Source organism: Crocuta crocuta, unplaced genomic scaffold (genome assembly GCF_008692635.1).
Source record: "Crocuta crocuta isolate KB4526 unplaced genomic scaffold, BGI_CrCroc_1.0 scaffold160, whole genome shotgun sequence".
NCBI lineage: Eukaryota > Metazoa > Chordata > Mammalia > Carnivora > Hyaenidae > Crocuta > Crocuta crocuta.
This window is the reverse complement of record NW_027527591.1, coordinates 1,870,724-1,890,198: the sequence shown is the minus strand read 5'-3', so window position 1 is coordinate 1,890,198 and position 19,475 is coordinate 1,870,724. Positions and strand designations below refer to the sequence as shown.

At 34.4% G+C, this 19,475-nt stretch overlaps 1 protein-coding gene across 1 annotated transcript in view; it reads right to left on the bottom strand.

The window, feature by feature from the left end:
• The window catches only part of ERBB4 (erb-b2 receptor tyrosine kinase 4), an 830,995-nt gene that overhangs the window by 149,075 nt on the left and 662,445 nt on the right, over window positions 1-19,475 (bottom strand). Inside the window, exon 20 of the mRNA XM_077770965.1 lies at window positions 7,396-7,581. Coding sequence (XP_077627091.1) covers window positions 7,396-7,581 — 186 coding nt within the window. The remainder of the gene's footprint in view (window positions 1-7,395; window positions 7,582-19,475) is intronic.

The window sequence follows — 19,475 nt, the reverse complement described above, 5'->3', positions numbered from 1 at the left end:
TTCTATTTTTTTAGATTAAAATCAGTTTCTCCTATTTATTAATTTAAATTTGAAAACATAGGTTTGCTTCATTTTATGCAGACACAAGTATTCTCGTTTAGCAAAATGGAAAAATGGGTCTCCAAGTTCTCACAATTAGATTCAGAATTTTTTTTTTTTCAAAAAAAATTTTAACGTTTTATTTATTTCTGAGAGAAAGAGGCAGCATGAGCAGGGGAGGGTCAGAGAGAGAGGGAGATACAGAATCCGAAGCAGGCTCCAGGCTCTGAGATAGCTGTCAGCACAAAGCCTTATGCGGGGCTCAAACCCACCAACCGTGAGGTCATGACCTGAGCTGAAGTCGGACGTTTAACTGACTGAGCCACCCAGGCGCCCCTAGATTCAGAATGTAAACCCAGATTTTATTTGTCTATAGTTCATATTCTTTCTGTTACACTATGCTATCTTTCTGTAAAAGTCATGTGTAAATTAATTTTGATGCTAATAAATATTAAATAATTATAATTTTAATAAATACTATAATAACCTGTTAAGCACTAAAGCTTTGGTAGCAAATGTGCGAAGCCAATCTATGATCATATTTAACCATCACAACAGCTGGACAAATGGAGGCTGTTGCCCATTTTATAGATGAGGAAATAGATTTAGACACAGTAAGGAATTTGGCTAAGCCATACAGATGATAAGTGGTGGAACTAAACTAGGAACACAAATACTACTTCCTTCTAAATTCTTCCCTAAAATACCAATGGATGGCACTGTCTCTCATCTCTCACCATATGAGGTGATGTTTTTTGTCTACTTGGTTTTTCTATCTATCTTTCCCAATAGAATATAAAAATCATGATAGAGGGGCTTATGGCTATTGCTCTTTCTTGAAACCCTGGATCTTGAGATGGTAACTATACATTATAACAAAATTTTTTAAATGAATAAATAAATGAATCTTTCCTAAAGACCACAGATATTCTCCTCTGTGATTTAAATCTCAAATGTCTAATGAAAACATAGATCTAAATAATAGACAGAGACCTTGCAAGTATTCACTTATCAGGCTCCTTCTTTAGTGGGGAAAAACTGAATGATGTATCTTCATGAGATAATCAATGACTTGGCCATTATTCTTCATCCTTGGATTAGTTTGCAGCATGACCCTGGGAAAGTCACTGAAGGTATATATTCTGAATATAATTTTACCTTTGTCTCAGATTCATGCTACACTATTTTTCTAAAGATCTATTGATAATTTATTAGAATATATAATGCATTCAAAGTTACATAATACTGGTAAAAATGGTAAATTAAGTAAGATATAAAATGTAAATGTAAAATATTAAGGTAAATATATAAGCTATCTATGTCTCTTTCAAAATGTGGCTATCTGACTAGGAAAAATAACTTCTATTTTCATTTAAACTGGGAATTGTTATTAAATGAGATTTAGCTATGCCATTAACACCATGGCTTTTTTCCAAAAATCAGAAATATTAAATATTAATCATAGGATTCTCTCTTCCTATCCCCAGCATCACCTAAGAACAAATGCTACGTCTTTTATAGCTGACATTCAAAAATTGAGTATTTTAAAAATAACATCATTAGAGCATTTTAACTATGAATCTAAGTGCCTTTCCCTATTGCCTTCATATCAAATATATTCAAAAGAACACAGAGTATACATTCTTATTGTATGCTCAGCAGCACTTTAAGCAGAGAATATTACCTTGTTTTCAAAATTACTCCATGAAATAAGTACTTTTATTATCCCCCCTTTTCAGGAGGCTCAAGAGATTAGCTTATCTAAGGGGACACAGCTGACAAGTGATGGATATGGAAATAGAGCCCAGTCACACTGGTTCTAGAGTCTGTATGCTCAACACAAACTAGTGCTGAATTACACATTTTAAATTTCTAATTTTGGGGCTCCTGGTGGGTCAGTCAGTTAAGCCTCCAACTCTTGACTTCTGGCTCAGGTCGTCACCTCACAGTTCATGGGTTTGAGCCCCACATCAGGCCTTGAGCTGAAGGCGCTGAGCCTGTTTGGGATTTTCTCTCTCTCTCACTCCATCTCTCTGCACCCCCTCCTCATGTGTGCTTCTCTCAAAATAAATGAATAAATTCTTAAGACATTAAAAAAAAACCCTCTAATTTGTAGTGGCACATGTGATCAGTATCTACATTACATAATTGTTCACAGAAGTTTTGAGCTTACTTTATCAAAATATTTTATAAATAAAATATTGGCTCAAAAAATTCCCCAAAGTTGAATGAGTATCTAAGGCTTTCCCAGAAAATGTAACATAGATGCTGATGAGAAGGCAATAAAACAATTCTCATGAAGAAAATGAAAAGTATTATTCATGATAGAACCTTTTGTTTCATGGGATAAATGATGAGACACCACTACAGATGTCATGCTCCATATTCAGAAGTGCTGTTGAGGACAGCAAGGGACTTTAATCTGCAGTGATATGTATGTGTTTGGAGAGGAGGGTGCTAAATGGCTTAAAGATCTTGATCAGGTACCAGAGTTCCCTGCTTCGAACACAGGTATTTCAATCTATTGTTTTCTCCATTAGGACTTAATTCCCCTATTTTTCTGGTCTATAAATTAGAAGAATAATAAGCCGTGCCTGCTAGAGTTTCAGTAAAGATTAAATAACACAATGCACCTAAATCACCAACCAGATGCCAAGTGTATAAGACATGCTTTATCCACATAGACTCAGTCATCATTGGTGTTACTCACCATGAAGTTCTGTTACTCTGAATTCACATACACTTTTTAGAATCTGCTAAGTTGTCTTAAAAAGGGCTTGCCCAACTTGTTAGCAACAAGTGTGAAGGAAGGAATTCTCATCATTATTTCTATCCTGGATTCATAAAGTACCAGGAAGGCATATAGTATTATATGAACATTAAATAATATATATCCTGCTCTGCTTATCAAATTAAACCAAGTTCCAAATACAGCATTTACAGAGTTAATATGGCTGCCAAACAATTTTGGTGTTTAAATTTGTATTTTCTATGACATAGAGTTTTGTAGAATGATGTACTGAAGGAAATATGGAAAGGAAACTGGCAATACGGGTAAAACTTGTTAAAAATACTGTCTACCTTATATATAAAAACACAGATTAGTGGTTCCACTATTTATGTATTAGCCATACGAATTTAATCAAGTAACTTACAGTCTCTGTGATTTTATCTGTGAAATGAAAATCATAATGGTACTTACTACATAGGTCTGTGATGAGACTAATTAATGAAAAAAATATACAGAGTAGTGGTTTGCACAGAGTAAGAGCTGGTTGATGGTAGCTATAATTATTATTTTCCTACATATTGTTGTATTTCCCACAGGTATGTTATAACACTAATATACATCAGTTATTTTACAGTATCCCCAAGTTTATCATTGAAAAAAAAAAGGATGCAGCCAAACAAAATGAGTATTGAAGCAATTATGATGCTATCATACCTTCTTGAGCCTTTCTTGGTAAGAATTGAAAGCAAAGAAGACAAAGCCTCTAAGTTACTGGAATAACTATTTTAAAAATACTTGTGTTTACTCAGACCATATTACTTACATTTTATAGACATTTTTAAAACAATTCTCTGTGTTGAGGCTTTCATCTTATACTTAATAAAAAAGAGATTGTTTTTAAACAGCTCCATGTTCCAGGAGCTGAGCCAAGGAAGCTACATTGGACTGTTTTATTTAATATTTGCAAACCACTATGAGGAAGTATATTAGTTTTTTTATTGCTGTATCTAATTACCATAGATTTAATGGCTTAAAACAATACAGATTTATTTTCTTACAGTTGTGGACTTCAGAAGTCCCGAATTGGTTTGTAAACTGGAATAAAATCAAGGTGCGGCAGTCCTGAGTATTGTAAGGAGAATCTACTTCCTTTCTAGAGGTAGATTCTATTTTCCAGCCTGTGGTCCTTCTGTATCTTCAATGCACATCACTCTAGCTTTGCTCCCATTTTTATATCTTCACTTACTCTGATCCTTCTGCCTCCTACTTACAAGAATTCTTAGAGTACATTAGGCCCACTTGGATGATCCAGGGTAATCTCTTCATCTCAAATTCCTTAATTTAATAACATTCACAATTCCCTTTTAACATGCAAAGTAACATATTCATAGGTGCTGTGGACGGGATATAACATATTTCAGGGTAGGGAGTTTTGGCCTACCAGAAGTAGATACCATTATACTCATTTTGGAAATAAGAAGGTAGTGATTATGAACTCTGTTCATACATTAAGACAAAAATTCGAAAAGGTTGAATAATTCACTCAAACTCACAAAACCAAAAAGTGGGGACCAACATACTAATGTAGCTCCTTCTGATCCTAAACCTATTTCCACTACACAAGTCTGCCCCAAAATAGAAAAAAAAAAGATGAAGGAAGGGTTCCCTCCTTATGGGTAGACTTTTTCATGTTCTTCATGCATTAAAAATATTTATTAATGTTTATTGAATGGCTACTATACCAATTTTTGGTGCTGGGAAGAAATATGAATCAGACTGAGTAGCTAGGTAACTGCAAATTTTCCTATATATTTAAATACCTATAACTCTTCAGTCTATATTGAGAGTTGCAACCAAATTCAACAACCTAATCTAAAGCTCCACTTTCATGTTCTATAAACCTTTGCAATTTGCCATGTCTGGAACTGAACTCTTGAATTTTTTTCTACAACTGTGTTCAATTCCTCAGACTTCACCAGCTCAGGAAATAGCACCACCATATTTCCCACAACTTATCAGCATTCAGATGCCTAAATTTATTTCAAAAATATATCTTTTTTATAGTTTATTTATTTTTGAGACAGAGAGAGACAAAGCATGAGCAGCAGAGGGGCAGAGAGAAAGGGAGACACAGAATCCAAAACAGGCTCCAGGTTCTGAGCTGTCAGCAAAGAACACGATGCGGTGCTCAAACCCACGAACCGCGAGATCATGAACTGAGCCTAAGTCGGACACTAAACCAACTGAGCCACCCAGATGCCCCTCAAAAATATATCTTAATCCTATTTACTTCTCCTTATTTTCATTACCCCCAGACTTCTGACTGTTATCCTCATTTTAATTCTTGGATTGCCTTGATCTCAGCTCCATACATAAACTGGCAATGTCCCGTTAGAATGTAAAATACTTCAATATCTACTGTATTTATAATTAAATCCAAACTGTTCATGCTACACAAGATTGCCACATACCTTGTTCTGATTAAGGAATTTGTGTCCCTGTTGTCTTTGTGTAACTAGTGATAGAGCCTTCTTTCACTCCCAAAAATGTTCCAGTTGGATGATGAGTTACAAGGTCATCATATCTATATGGTTCTTGTGGAATCTTTCTTCTGCCTAAATTTTAATCCAATAGCCAAATCTTCTTCTCCCTCAGGAATCAAGGGTGCTTTCCTTAAGTGTCCCCTGTAATTATTTTTCTTTAAAATGTGAACCAAAATATTGAGTATAATCCCATTATTAATTGTTTTATCTGTTAACTATTCTGGTCATTAGGGTATACAAAGACAACCAGCCCATGTCCATGTTTTTTGTCCCTAGACAATTCAGGCAGCATAGCATCCAGTACATGGAAGGTGTCTACAAATGTGTATTAAAATGTTAATGACTAAATAAACTTGTCATACAGTTAGACAATTATGTAAACTACATAGTATACCACTTAAATAATAAAAATGTGTTCAAGATACCAATGACCGAAACCAATGGAGACACAAAAGAATTTGCTTCTGTTTGGAGAAAAAGGTTGAGTAGGGAAGGTTCCATAAGGGGAGGAACCCAATCAGCAACGATGGATGAAAAGGATCATGGTATGTGATCAAGAAGCTATGAGGAAAGATTTCTAAGCAGAAAGGATGGCATTTACACAGGTAAAATGGCTTTAAACAGTGCAATTATTCAGGGAACTCAAAGTAGCTACTATTATTAGAGTGTACAGCCTTGCATAAATGATATATTAATGTCATGAATCCCTAAGGACAAAACCTAAATTATGAAGAACACTGCAGAAAACATAGAGAACAGCAAAGAAATTTGAAATTTAGTTTTGTTTTCATTTATAGTGCTAGAATGATTTGAGAATTTCTATAGCATGCTTAGCTCACCTCATAATTTACTGAAGTTCTTAGGTAAGTAAATCAATTTTTGAAGAGTTGTGTTTCAAATTTCATTATTATAAAAAATTATCTAAGTTGTGAGTTCGATAGTTAATAGTAACAAAAATATAATACATGATCCATTGTGAAACTATAATGGAATTTATGGTATAGAAAACAAACTGGGCTTTTCCCTTAGATAATTTTTGGGTTTACATTTTAAGAATTACCTCAAATTTCTATTCTGGGAAATAAATTTTTATTCATTCATAGGCTGTAAAAAGAAATACACTAGAATTACTAAATTAACATTGTGGCATTTACATAATACAAATGCAAAGATGAACATATCTATAGATTTAACTGAACATTAGGTCAATTTGTGATGTAAACAAAGGTTCAAATAGAGAATTAAAACCCATTTCACATCTATTTATCCAGGAGAGAATTTTCAAGACATATTTGAATGTAAAACATGGACACGGACACCAGAAATTTCACAATGGTGGATTGCAAGGCATAAATGCTTCGTTTGGCTTCCAGAACACTTCAGCAGTTTGAGCCAAGATTTAAATTTGGATAAGTCACATTTAAAAAATCCAGAATTTTGACCCCTCAGAAAACTTGGAAGACCACAACACTGGTGGGAAAAACCACAGTCCTGTTAGAGGGCAGTGGTGTTCTCTAGGTCCCCACAGTGCCACTTCCCCATCACCTCAGGTCTGAGATCCGTGCCTCTTCTTAATGCATGTTACATGCCTGAGACCTTGTGCTAGACTGAGAAACCCCAACCGTTAAAGACTAATTGAGAATTATCAAAATGTCTAGGAGAATATTTAGAATTTGGTAATTTCTAATACTGAGATTAAATGTACATACTATCTTAATAAAATCATCTAAAATGGGGTAATTCTTACATTGTCTTTTCTTTCTTGGATTTTGTTTCTTAATTCAACTATATTAAAACAAACAAAAAGCCAAAAAATTTGGTGGAACATTTTTTTTTTCTTCTGATCAGTTTTGCATCTGGTCAATATAACACAAACAGCAGTAAAAATTCCCAAAATATATAACTATATAATGTGTTTGATTTGTGATTTGAAGCAAATACTTCCTTATATCTTTCAATATAGCAAAAGTAATTTATTTTACTTAAATATACTGACAGACTTGACATATTTTCAGTATCTACTATTCTAGATTAGGAGATAAGAGAGGAGAGGCATTTCCATGGGAAGTGATGGGCACTTACCTTAGCTATCTGGACACACCAGTTAAGCAGCAGCTGGGATCCGATGTTATCCTTGTGTTCATGGACATAATCCAACAGGCAGCCATGGGGCATAAGCTGTGTAACCAGCTGAATGGTTGGGCTCAGACACACACCCAATAACCGGACTAAGTGCGGATGGTCCATACTTGCCATGATCAAAGCTTCCTATTAAAACAAAAACAAAAACTAATTTCAAATCAAATTCCTTTATAGCACTCACTATATTAATGGTGCTAATAATAATTTTGGAAATGTATTCTCATTCAATGGAAACCATTAAAAATGAAAAGACACTACTACAGCTATTATATTCTTAAAGTGATTTAATTCAAGTAAAATTAAGTGAAAAACAAAGACTATACACTTATTAAGATGGACAATGTTATAGAAATAAATGCATATAAAATTAATATTAGTATTTTGTCTTTTGTAATATGGATAATATTTGATTTTACCCACTGCTAAGTAAGTTTATATTGAATCTTGACTTACACTGCAGATTTTTAACTTTTGATTTTTGGTTCTGGAGTACAATAATCCATACAAATGTAATTATTTGTACAAAGTATAAGGGGAACCAAAGGTAAGTCATCCATTATTAGTCTGGAGTCAGATAGAATACACATGTGTAATTTATAAATTATAAATATCAAAACTTAAAACAATGATAAGCAATATGCCCATTGTGGATTTATGTAGAAAAACAAACCTTAGAATTTACTCCATAAATTTGCCTTTACTCAATTTTATTTCATTTCCAAAATTTCAAGTTATGTATTAGTCACAGAATCATAAAATATGATAGCTGAGTGAGACCATGAAAAATTGTCTACTTCAACTTTATCATTTTATGAAATGAGAAAACAGCTCTAATTTCTTATCATAATCATGTTATTTTTGTTTAATGAAGATAAAATTGGACATATGATAGTTATTTAGTGCATCTTAAAGTTAGACTCCAATAAAGTTATTTTAAGTATATTTACTACAATTTAAAACAAATAGGACCTTACATGCCAAACAGAAAAAATAAGCTGATAAAATGCTATCAGCCCTACTCAAAAGACTATTCTGAGTCTCTGTAAGCAGCTGAAATTATTGTTTTCCAGATAGCTTCCAAGAAGATGCTGCCATTCTTCCTCCCCAATAGCCCTAGGCAACCAGAGGCAAAGAACGGGGAGGATACCAGTTTTAATGCTTCCTTGATGAGCCCACCACCATAGCAACACCTTGAGGACTAGCAGCCCAAAGAGCACTGAGTAGTTTATAGGTACTATGAGACACTCAGCAACTGCCCAAACTATTTGGGGAAATTTCTTTATGGACTAGAGTTTCTGCATCACGAGCAAGGCCAGAAATTTGAGTCATTAGTATGAATATGGCCTCATCTGGGTCCAAAAAGTAGAAACATTTTGGTTGTACTTGCTGCATATTTTAGTAAACATTTGAAATAAAGTAAATCAATGTGGTTATAAGGAGAACACAGATAGGAATGTTAGCAAGTAATATTACCTGTTATTTAATCCAGTATTGTTATTCATTAATTAATTATTAACATTAATATTGAAAGTAACCACAGGATTCCTTCACTGAACTCTGATATGCACACATATAGAAATACACATATAAACCAACAAATAAGCAAAACATGTAATCAAATTAAATAAATTTAATCAAACACAAAATTAGATATTATCTAATTACATTAGCTTTATATTGATTGCATTTTCTCTATTTCTCTTCTAGTGGCTCTCAGTCTTTCATGAGCATGAGGTGTGTCATTACAAGTAGTTATCCTGGCCCCACTCCTAGATAATCTGGTCTAGAAATTGATCACAAAACTGTATTTGTAGCAAGCTCCCCAGGTAAAGCTACTGTAAGGAATAGGAAAGTTGAGGACCTCTGGAACACTGCCAAGAAACGTATCTGAAATCCATTGCAAAAGGAGTAACTTGCAACGGTGGTTTGATCCTCCTTATAAGCCTAGAAGCAGTCAAAGGAGGCAGTGATTCTCAGCTGTAAAAGGAGAAAACCAACGTGGTGAGCTTACTGCCCCAGGTCATATGAAAACCGGCAGGATCAGGGTTAAGACTCAGGATTTCTGATTCAGTTCCATCAGCACCTCATACTGTAGATGCTTATTGTGTTAACAAGAAAACAGCTCTAAACACCTGACATCAGATGTACCTGAAGAACTGGGTCAAATTATACTTTAGTTCCTGAGGATCAACTAAAATCAAACAACAAATTTGCACTAACAGGAAAACTGCCATCACTTACCATTTGCTTTCAGAAAAAGCCAAAGAAAACATATTTATCAGATTTACTGAGACTATTATTTGGTACAGACCATTTCTTGAGGAAGAAAATGATGAAATTTAAGGTAAAAGAATGATTTTTAGGTTATTTTAGGCTTCTTTTTCAGGATGAAAAATATAAACAATGTTTTTTTTTTCTCTTACAACTCAAGGAGTAATGATAATTTCATTCTAAATATGCATGCAAAAAGTTTACATCAGAAGAGTGTAAAAAAGTCACATGAAAGTTCTCTTTTAACAAAATCTATTAGTAAGTCCTGGCAAAAAAGCTGGGGTTGTATTAAGGAAAATTGCTCATCACACTACAAAGAGTATTTGAAACCAAATTGCAGAGTATTTGCATAATAGTTCTCTTTTTTTGAGAAATAAAAGATGAACAAGACACTAATTGTAGGTTTTATTTTTTTCATAAAGGAAATAGCAGATGGCTTTTTTGGGGGATAGGGAAAGAGATAAAGAAAAGGGAACGTGGATTCATTTAGAGTGATGAGAGGGATAGAGAGGGAAAAAATTCCAATATTTTAATAATGGAGTGTTGGGTTTCAATAAATTGCTCTGTGTTGAAGTTAATAATGTCCCCTGTTACCTATCTCTGTGTGGGGCCTATGGAAGCAATTTTGGAATCTTCGCTGCTGTCACTAGAAAATGTCACTGAAGGCCACTGGAATAAATACAAGTTGACAGGTGCATTATCTATTTTTTTTCAGAAATCAAATTAGTTTCTGTCTTTGTTTTCCCTATTTCTTTATAAAAATTTTTCTTGTAGGTGAATTAGAGTTTTCTCATTGGACAGAGGGGAAGAATGTAACAGGTGCTACAGCAAAAACTCTAAATCAAGAGCATTTTTCTTTATAATGAAGTCTGGTTTGAATAAGGACTTTTTTTAACTATCAAGGGACGACCAGGGCATAAACAAAAACCTCTGAAGCATGTGTGATATTTTTCTGTTGCCTATGCTATTTGTATCTCTATTTGTGTCTGAAGGGAAGACATTTCTGTACAATAATAAAAGCAAGCAATACCATTTGTCATATTAAGGCATCATTTTGCCCAGTCTTCAGATGTTTATACCTTGCCACTTAAATTTGTTTTCTCACTCATGTTGATCAGTGGTTTCACAAAAAGAAAAAGAAAAAAAAAACATATGGCCAGTGAAAACTTATGTGATATTCTTTTTTTTTAATGTTAACTTCAGCCAAGCTTTCACTGTTTCATTATGTCTATGGACCATTACTTCAATACCCTCCAGCTGAAAATGGGTAAAATCTCACTGTATCAGGGATAAGGAAGATAAAAAAGGAGGATAGAGGGTAAAAAAAAGACAATGTAGACATAAAACTGTGTTTTACTCAACAGTCAGCAGATTTGTGAGTGCTTGGCACAAACGCCTCTCCTAAAGATAGTGAGGGTGATGGTGATGAAGAAAAGAAAGAAAATAATGATGACAGCAGTGATGACAAATGAAATAAAATTATTGGTCCATAATAATGTTTTACAAACATGTTTTGCTGCAGATGGTATCTAGATAATAAAATAAATGAAATCCTCATCTGTTTCCTCAACATCTAGAATAAATACTGATTTACTTGAGTAGGTGAGCAGCAATTAGACAGAGTGAATTAATATGCCATTAAATCTAAGCTTGTCCATATTGTTCAGTCATCTCAGCACTCTTCTAATCTCTGCTATCATTTTTATATATTATTGTGTCCTAATAAAAGTTAGGATTCTTCTAACTTTTGATGTCAAAAATTTCCATTTCCATACTCCACAATTCACCCATTGAGTAGCTGGATCTTAGATTTAGACATTACTTAACAGTGCTACAGGATGAAGAACTTCATGAATAATTCTATACTAGATAGCTTTCCACTTTCTGGTTGTGTTTCCTACCTTCCCTTACCCTTAGTTACAATGAATTTCCCTTCATCCTTATTATATTTTCCTATCCCTTTGTTATACATTTACTCACTTAAAAGTATTTATTGAGGACCTACAATGTGCTTGCCACTGTTACTGAAGTTGGGTCTACAACACCATCTCTATTCTCATGAAGCTTTCATTCTACCAGGAGAGAAAACCAATACAGAGGAAAAACAAATATAAAACAGTTGCATAAGTAATTATAAGTCATTTAAAGGGTATGGACAAAATAAATAGAACATTGTCATAGATAGTATGATGGTGGTTTCAGAGCTACTTTAAATAAGGGTAGTCAGGAAATGTGTCCTGAGATCTGAATTGTGAGATCCAGCCAGATAGACAAATTCAAGAAAAGAGCCTAAGAACTTGGCAAATTTGAGAAGCTCTGACAAGACTCAAGGGTCTGGAATTGAGCAAGAGCTGTAATAGCAATGAGATAAAATTGGAAATGCAAGTAGGGGCCAGGTAATGAAAAGTTTTGCAGTAGTGAGAAGAAGACTGGATTTAATCATAATTTTTTTTATGATGCCTGCTTTTTTCATCCCTGCTTTCTGTTATGCTTCATTTGCTCCTCTCAGCCTGAACTCCAGTGTTGATTATTATAATAAAGCATGTACTGTCATCATATAATTTTTCCCCTTCATATTCCCATTTTGCTACTCGTTGGCCAGAAGTAACTGCCACCATCTGAATTTTCAAACTTTCAGATGTTGTTAGAGAAAGGTATGGGTCCATGGAGATTGGTCCTCAGTCTCCTCATTTGATCTTCCAAAAATAGTCCTTTGCTGTATTTTAAAATTTCTTACTGAGTCCATTACATTTATTATGATGTGTATCTCTGGGTAGGCAAAAAAACAACATAAATAACAAAAACAATATTTTACCATTCACAGTAGTATTTACTCTGCATATTGTGTTCCTGACACCATTCTGTTTTGTTCCTATGAATGATTTTGTCATTGTTTATCTCTAGTGCAACTTCATCTTCACTCCATATTGGCACCTTCACTGTATACTTAAATGTACTCTATCCTAAAAGCAAAAGTTCCTTATATTTGCCATTTATTTACTTTGGGAATATTTGCTATTTTCACTTTGGCTATTTCGTCATTATATAGTCCTTCATTCCCTGGGGTTCTAGTTTTTCTAAAACTTACTATATTCTTAGTATTCAAATCATTTTTGAAAAAAGAAATAGTAAACTTTCTACCAGTCACCTGGTTTATTCTTCCATTTTTACATTTTCCTGAGTTTCTGCACTGTTTTATCTCACTGACCATGCTACTTTTTGAAAATCTCTCTGCGGCTGATGTTAATATTTTATTCTATCTTAAATCTTCAGTCTGAGTGCTCTTATTACAATTATTAGTACCTGCTTTTTCTTTCTGTATATTAAATGTGGAAATGTTACTTTGATTTTGTCCCTAATATTCTTTGTTTTCATCTGTAATCTCTTGCATCTATAATTTTATAACTTTAAGGAATTTGACAGTTATCAAAAATATATGGAGTCAGTATAAAATCTTGTAGTTTTTCATGATTTGTTTTAGTTTGAAACTCTAAATACCATTGCTATTTACAAGATAGAAAACAAAATTCATTATAATCATATCCAAAATATCTGTGCAAAATACCTGTCTAAAATATCCCAAACATAATGTGGTGCCTGAGTGGCTCAGTTGGCTAAGTGTCCAATTCTAGCTCAGGTCATGATCTCACAGTTTGTGAGTTAGAGCCCCACATTAGGATCTTCTGCTATCAGCACAGATCCTGATTCAGATCCTCTGTCTCCCTGTTTCTCTGCCCTTCCCTTGCTCATTCATTTTTTCCTCTCTCTCTCAAAAATAAACATTTAACCNGCTTTCTTTTCCATTCCTATAATTTCATCTGTCACCTCTGATCAGGAACAAATAGCTTTTTATAAACATGTATCTCCTATCTAATTTTTATTAATTATTTGTTAAATCTTCCATCACTGATGATTATTCTGAAAGCAGAAATATTATTTGATCATATTCATTAGTCCATTACCGAATTCTTATAGAGCATTTGATTCATAGTAAGGAAGCAATGTAATTTTCTTAACAAATGAACAGAACATTGTAATTTTTATATTTCTCCCCTCCCACCCTACCTCATCCCAGGAATCACCCCTTTTTCAAATGTTTTCTGGTCATCTTGACATAGAACTCAAATTTAAGGCACAGGTAAATTTCTTCATAAGAGCTTATCTGATAACTTTTAATTTTTTGTATTTCAGAAACATTTTCTAATTTGGTTTTCAAATCTTGGATTCCTATTTGACATTCTTTTCCCATTGTTTTTCATTCTACTCATAGTGAACATTTTGTAAAGTTTTATTAATTGTTTATTCCATTGGAGTTCAAATATACAGGGTTCTATGTATTTTCATTCTGACACCTACTTAAGTTCAGACTCTCATCACTATTTTTAAAAGAATCTGATTTTTTCTTTACCTCTGATCTATTTTTGTTATTACCAATAAAACATTCTAGGCATTTTCGTAGTGCCACATAGAGAGCTTTAACATCGCATGTATTCAATAAATATTTGTTGAATTAAATTTGACATGCTGAAAATTATAACAAATTTTGTAATAAAGAAGCTAAGACTGTTTCCAGCTATGATACTAATGATCTGTGGGACTGGCCTGCTATTTCTCTTTGCTGCTCAGTATCCAGTCTACATCCTTCTTCACTTTTCCATGTATCCAGTGAAACTGAACTAAATGGATTACAACAGTTTATCTTGTCTCCTAGGTTTCATTAGGGGTCAGCCAATGAAAAGCAAGAGCAGAATATTGAAAGAGGAGAGTGAGGTTAGTATTTATCCTTCACCTCCACTTTCCTGCAACCCCCAAAGGCCTCACTGCTGTCAGTTCATGGTAACCTTCTCCTTGCTCTTTCAGGCCTAGCAGTTCCATTACTAGTGTTGAGATACTTCAACAATCCGTTGGTGTCCCTCAACCCTGTCCATATCTTTATTAAAACTCCTTTGCTAAACTCTCTATCATCACTCCAGCTTTGTATACCACATGAGTCCTACTGGGATTCCTCTGATGCAGTAATCTTGGACAAGTCACATAACCTAATATTTATTCGTAAAATGACAGATTGGGTCACTGTTGACAAAACATGGCATGCATGCCATACCAATACCCATTCCTCTTGCCCATGGGAGATATTGCTAAACAGTCACTGTAGTTGAATCCTAAAATATACCCAAATTCTAATCTCAAGAACCTGTGAATATTACCTAATTTGGAAAAAAAATGTCTGCACAGATATGATTAAGCTAGGACTTTTGACATGAGGAGATCATCCTAGATGGTCCAGGTGGCCTTAATGCCATTACAAGTATCCTTATAGAGAAAGGTAGAAGGAGATTAGATACAAACACACAGAGCAGAATGCAACCTGAAGAAGCAGCACAGATGACAGTGATGTAGCCACAGGCCAAGGAGCACCTGCAGCCACCAGAAGCTAGAGGAGGCAAGGTATAGGTTTTGCCTTAAAGCTTCTGGATGGTATGCAGACCTACCAACACCTTGATTTCAGAAGTCTGGCCTCCAGAAATGTGATTTAACATATTTCTGTTGTTGTAAGTCACCAATTTTGTGGTCCTTTGTTATAGCAGCCACAGACACTGCAATATGCTGTAAAGAATGACAACATGGGTGCCCGTGTGGCTCAGTAAATTAAGTGTCCAAATTCATGTCATGATTTTCATGTCATGACTTTAGGTCTTGATCTCACAGTCTGTGAATTTGAGCCCTTCATCAGACTCGGTGCTGACGGCTTGGAGCATGGAGCCTGCTTCAGATTCTGTGTCTCCCTCTCCTCTGCCCCTCTCCCACTCACATTCTGTCTCTCTGTTTCTCAAAAATAAATAAATGTTAAAAATTTAAAAAAAAAGAATGAAAACAGAAACATACTAGGAATAGAATAAATCATCTAAAGCTATAGATTCTACCACCAGGGGGAAAGGAATAATGATTAATTTACAAATAATGATTTACTGATTTCATTGTACATAATGAAATCTCTCTAAATGAAACTCAATTCTCTTTATAAATAAAACTCAATTTCTGTACGATTTATTTAATCTGTAAGACCAGTATTTAGTTTAACTATAGCTTTTTAGTTGTTAGTAAACATTATTATATTTTTAAAGTTACCTATTAAAAAATAAACAAAAAGTCATCTATTAAAGAATTCCATCAGATCATCATAATTGTTTCTTTTTGTTGAATGGTGCCTGGCACTATGCTGATGATTTTACATATGAACAGTCCTCGGGACAGTGTTGTCCAACAGATACTATTATGTGTAACTGATAAGGAGACAAGTTTGAGAAGGATAGCAATTTGCCAAGATCCTAAATTTAGTAAGTAGCTAAGTTGGGATGTGAATCTAGTTCTCATTATATTCACAGCCAGGACTCTTCCTATCATGTTATCTCCTCAGGATCTATTAATGTCTATTAGGCAACCAGGTAGACCCAGAAGATTTTGTGCTCATTATCTTAGTGTCCTGATAGGAATTATCACTGATAAGATTAAGTTGTTAACAGAATCTTTATGAAGTGACATTCTAATAGGTACTCAGTAGCCATTTTTTTGCATAAAGCAAGTTGAGTACAACTTATCCTCAACTACTTAGAAGTAATCCACCAATAACAAAATGCTAAATAGCCTTTGCAGGAGGGGACTAACTCATGCCTTTATTCTCATTTCTGCATAGGATAAGTTGTTTCTAGGAATGTTCCATCAATTATTTTTAAAATTAAATTTGACTTACAATAGATAAGAAGCTAGTAATTTTGGTAATAAACCTTATGTAGTCACTTAGGATCTATGATTTTCCATTTTGTATAATTTGGGGAATTGATACTCAATTCTATTTTCTTAGATACTGCACTTCCTTTAAAGGAAGACATCTATTGTGTTTCTAATTTGCAAGAATAATCTGTTAATTAATGACAGTTATACTAAAAGTATGTAACAACAAACAACTAAATACAATTAGGTATTCCTTTAATACCTACTAAAATATCTCAAATATACCTCTGATGAAGGAGAAGTCTGGATTGTGTTCTTTATGATTTATTCAAGATACAACAGTGACTTTAATTAAGTCTTCCATTTTTTACTTTCTGGTCTCATGCTCACATAGGATAATTCATATATAGAAATCATTTGTCCTATCATTTATTTCTTTCTTATCTCCTCTACTTTCTTATAATGAACTTAATTATTATCATCAGATATATTAAATTTGAAACCATGATTTATATGCAAGTTCTTATATTAAATATTCATGTCAATGTTATTATAATATTCTATACTGATCCTGATGTCAAGGGCATTCAGTTAGAGGCAATAAGCAAAAAAAGTCTGCATTAATGTTATTTATGCTTTTATGTTTTTAATATAGTAGCAGTAAATGATATTACCACCCACTCAGGCAAAATGAGTTATAATGAACCCTGAAAGAAAATATGTGGTGTCACAGGAGACCCCTATTGTTAATGTATTTGCTTCAGGAGGCTGAGTAAAAAGGAATGTGTAGCTCTGTGGCTAGACATACATTCTGCAGTGGTTAGGAAGTGGCAGAGGTAAAACAAGCACCTCAGAAAGAATCTCTGCAAGGCGGCATCCTATCAAAATGTGGCATTTGAAACCAGCCACTGAAAATTAACCAATATTTTGGAAATGGAACAGCATCTTAGATTCCTATAATGGCTACCCTATGAAAGGCCAATTCATGGTCATTACATACATCATCAGCAAGCTCAAACAGCAGTGCAGTGCACTATAATGCTTATTTTGTAACATATTACCTTATTAATGACTTATGTAGTTTAGGAGAATTCATAGAGAATAGCTAGCCAAGCTTTCATTCATTCACTAATTTATCCCCAATATTGTCTGAGGGTTATTCTGTACACTCCCCGAGGGCGCATAAATTAAAAAAAAAAACATGTATTTTACTTTTAAGGAGTTAATATTATAGTAGAAGTCTTTAAAATTGAGTGAAACTAGGTTATGAACATTAGTAATAGTTATGATAAATGTTTACAATGAAAGTTTTTTTCTAATAATCCATTTAAGACAGAGGAAATTGAATGCAAGAAAATAAAAGCTTTGTTGGGAAAATAAATATGTGTGGATATTAGTATGTGGGAAGAACATGTTGTAAAAGAATAAATAACATGGGCCAGATGGAATAATGAGGAGAAAGAGGTGTGGACACTGATTCATGAAAATTCTATCCAAAGTCAGCTTGGTCTGTTAGTAGTTAAGTGATTAGAAGCAAATCATTTACAATGTCAAAACCTCAGGCTCCTCAGCTATAAATAGCTAAAGATCAATATTGCCTATCTTGTGTAACAATAATTCCACATAGTATGTACAAAAGGGTCTAGCACCAGGACTGGGGCATAACAGGTCTACAGTATAATTAGCTTTCTTTCCTTTTAAAGTTAGGAAAAGTGGGAAAATCTGAATGTATAGAGAATACAATTAGACCAGCTTTATGGGGCATCTAGTACATGCCGGAATAGACTAAGGGGTAAAACTGGAAAGGCAGGCTGATAGTAGGACTTGGAGGAACTTAAATAATAGTTTGACATTTGGATTTTATTCTATCAAAATGAGGATCAGTTCAAAACTCTTGCCCAAGAAACATGTAATCTAACAGCAAGACAAATCCTAGGGAAAGAGTCTGAAAATCAAAAGACTGGGAAGCTGCTGTCCATGATCCTAGCACTGACAGTGAATCCTGAGAAATCTAAAGTGAAGGCCTAGCTTGCCAAAGGCAGATACATCTTTAATCAATAAAACTAATAGGCAACTGACAGAATGTAAAGATAGTTGCAAATGACATATCACATAAAGGGCTAGTATCCAAAATCTATAAGGAACTCACCAAACTCCACACCTGAAAAACAAATAATCCAGTGAAGAAATGGGCAGAAGATATGAACAGATGCTTCTCCAAAGAGGACATCGAGATGGCCAACAGACACATGAAACGATGCTCAGTGTACCTCTTCATCAGGGAAATACAAATCAAAACCATACTGAGATAACACCTCACACCGGTCAGAGCGACTAAAATGAGCAAATCAGGAGACTCTAGATGCTGGCGAGGATGTGGAGAAATGGGCACCCTCCTACACTGTTGGTGAGAATGTAAACTGGTGCAACTCCTCTGGAAAACAGTATGGAGGTTCCTCAAAAAATTAACAATAGAACTCCCCTATGACCCAGCAGTGCTAGGAATTTACCCAAGGGATACAGGAGTGCTGATGCATAGGGTACCCCAATGTTCATAGCAGCACCCTCAACAATAGCCAAAACATGGAAAGAACCTAAGTGTCCATCAACGGACCAATGGATCAAGAAGATGTGGTATATTTATACAATGGAATACTACATGGCAATGAGAAAGAATGAAATCTGGTCATGTGTAGCAACATGGATAGAACCAGACGGTGTTATGCAGAGTGAAATAAGTCAGGCAGAGAAGGACAGATACCATATGTTTGCACATACAGGTGGATTAGGAGGAAGCTAACAGAGGACGAAGTGGGAGAAGAAGGGGGAAAATAGTTGGGGAGAAGGAGGGAGGCAAACCGTGAGAGACTCTTGAATGTTGAGAATAAACTGAGGACTGATGAAGGTGGGGGAGAGGGGAGGGGGGTGGTGGGCATGGAGGAGGGCACTTGTTGGGATGAGCACTGGGTGTTATATGGAAACCAACTTGACAATAAACTATTTAAGAAAAAAAAAAA